Source organism: Nanorana parkeri, unplaced genomic scaffold, assembly GCF_000935625.1.
Source record: "Nanorana parkeri isolate BGI_ZX_2015 unplaced genomic scaffold, ASM93562v1 scaffold3338, whole genome shotgun sequence".
In the NCBI taxonomy this organism is placed as follows: Eukaryota; Metazoa; Chordata; class Amphibia; order Anura; family Dicroglossidae; genus Nanorana; species Nanorana parkeri.
This window is the reverse complement of record NW_017309606.1, coordinates 28,543-30,899: the sequence shown is the minus strand read 5'-3', so window position 1 is coordinate 30,899 and position 2,357 is coordinate 28,543. Positions and strand designations below refer to the sequence as shown.

The 2,357-nt window shown below is 53.8% G+C and overlaps 1 protein-coding gene across 1 annotated transcript in view; it reads left to right on the top strand.

Moving 5' to 3' along the window:
• The window catches only part of LOC108803051 (talin-1-like), a 35,809-nt gene that overhangs the window by 4,923 nt on the left and 28,529 nt on the right, over positions 1–2,357 (top strand). The window contains exons 4-6 of the mRNA XM_018574895.1: positions 95–247; positions 1,848–1,990; positions 2,193–2,320. Of these exons, the coding sequence (XP_018430397.1) occupies positions 95–247; positions 1,848–1,990; positions 2,193–2,320 (424 nt within the window). The remainder of the gene's footprint in view (positions 1–94; positions 248–1,847; positions 1,991–2,192; positions 2,321–2,357) is intronic.

Genomic DNA, 2,357 nt, shown 5'->3' with positions numbered 1-2,357 from the left:
GGTTCCCAGGGTGGGGGCAGTGGGAGGGTTCCCGGGTTTGGGGGGGGAGCGCAATGCACGTAACGTCATGCCTCACGTGTGCGTCGCTGCGCAGGTATCACCAACTATGACGAGTACTCTCTGGTGCGGGAAGTGTTTGAGGAGAAGAAGGAAGAGATGACCGGAACCCTAAAAAAGGACAAAACTCTTCTCCGGGATGAAAAGAAAATGGAGAAACTGAAGCAGAAGCTGCACACGGATGATGAGTGTAAGTGACATGGATATTGGAGGGAAAGGTGGGCGGAGCTGAGATCTCTAGTGTGGATACCTCATTGGTGGTGGGCGGAGCTGAGATCTCTAGTGTGGATACCTCATTGGTGGTGGTGGGTGGAGCTGAGATCTCTAGTGTAGATACCTCATTGGTGGTGGTGGGCGGAGGTGGGATCTCTAGTGTAGGTACCTCATTGGTGAAGGTGGGAGGAGCTGGGATCTCTAGTGTAGATACCTCATTGGTGAAGGTGGGTGGAGCTGGGATCTCTAGTGTAGGTACCTCATTGGTGGTGGTGGGCGGAGCTGGGATCTCTAGTGTAGGTACCTCATTGGTGAAGGTGGGAGGAGCTGGGATCTCTAGTGTAGATAACTCATTGGTGGTGGTGGGCGGAGCTGAGATCTCTAGTGTAGATAACTCATTGGTGAAGGTGGGCGGAGCTGAGATCTCTAGTGTAGATAACTCATTGGTGGTGGTGGGCGGAGCTGAGATCTCTAGTTTAGATAACTCATTGGTGGTGGTGGGCGGAGCTGAGATCTCTAGTGTAGATACCTCATTGGTGAAGGTGGGCGGAGCTGGGATCTCTAGTGTAGATACCTCATTGGTGAAGGTGGGAGGAGCTGGGATCTCTAGTGTAGATAACTCATTGGTGGTGGTGGGCGGAGCTGAGATCTCTAGTGTAGATACCTCCATTGGTGAAGGTGGGCGGAGCTGGGATCTCTAGTGTAGGTACATCATTGGTGGTGGTGGTGGGCGGAGCTGAGATCTCTAGTGTAGATAACTCATTGGTGGTGGTGGGAGGAGCTGGGATCTCTAGTGTAGGTACCTCATTGGTGGTGGTGGTGGGCGGAGCTGAGATCTCTAGTGTAGATAACTCATTGGTGGTGGTGGGAGGAGCTGGGATCTCTAGTGTAGGTACCTCATTGGTGGTGGTGGTGGGCGAAGCTGGGATCTCTAGTGTAGATAACTCATTGGTGGTGGTGGGAGGAGCTGAGATCTCTAGTGTAGATACCTCATTGGTGGTGGTGGGAGGAGCTGGGATCTCTAGTGTAGGTACCTCATTGGTGGTGGTGGGCGGAGCTGAGATCTCTAGTGTAGGTACCTCATTGGTGAAGGTGGGAGGAGCTGGGATCTCTAGTGTAGATACCTCATTGGTGAAGGTGGGAGGAGCTGGGATCTCTAGTGTAGATACCTAATTGGTGAAGGGGGGAGGAGCTGGGATCTCTAGTGTGGATACCTCATTGGTGGTGGTGGGCGGAGCTGGGATCTCTAGTGTAGGTACCTCATTGGTGGTGGTGGTGGGCGAAGCTGGGATCTCTAGTGTAGATAACTCATTGGTGGTGGTGGGAGGAGCTGAGATCTCTAGTGTAGATACCTCATTGGTGGTGGTGGGAGGAGCTGGGATCTCTAGTGTAGATACCTCATTGGTGAAGGTGGGCGGAGCTGGGAACTCTAATTTAGATACAGCACCTCAATGGCGAAGTCCTAAGAGAATGAAGAAGCTGGTTGGTCCTCCAGCCCACCTACCTGTACCAGAAAACTGCCCCTGTGTCATGCTTGGAGGGGGTAACATGCGTGCTCTGTGTTTGCCCTCATGCAGTGAATTGGCTGGACCCGGGGCGGACGTTACGAGAACAAGGTGTAGATGAGAATGAAACCCTCCTCCTGAGACGGAAGTTCTTCTATTCCGACCAGAACGTGGACTCCAGGGACCCCGTGCAGCTCAACCTCCTCTACGTACAGGTACCTACCTCTCGTGTGTACTTACCTCTGTGACCCCGCTGATGCCGGGTGTACCTCCAGTCCTCTGCGCGCCCACTTACCTCTGTGACCCCGCTGATGCCGGGTGTACCTCCAGTCCTCTGCGCGCCCACTTACCTCTGTGACCCCGCTGATGCCGGGTGTACCTCCAGTCCTCATTGTTGTCACTTTCCATGATTTCCAGGCTCGGGATGACATTCTGAACGGCTCTCATCCGGTCTCCTTCGATAAGGCCTGCGACTTTGCTGGCTATCAGTGTCTGGTGCAGTTCGGACCTCATAATGAGATGAAGCACAAGCCGGGCTTCCTGGAGTGAGTATGGAGCAGCACAATGGGGGGGATGGGAGGT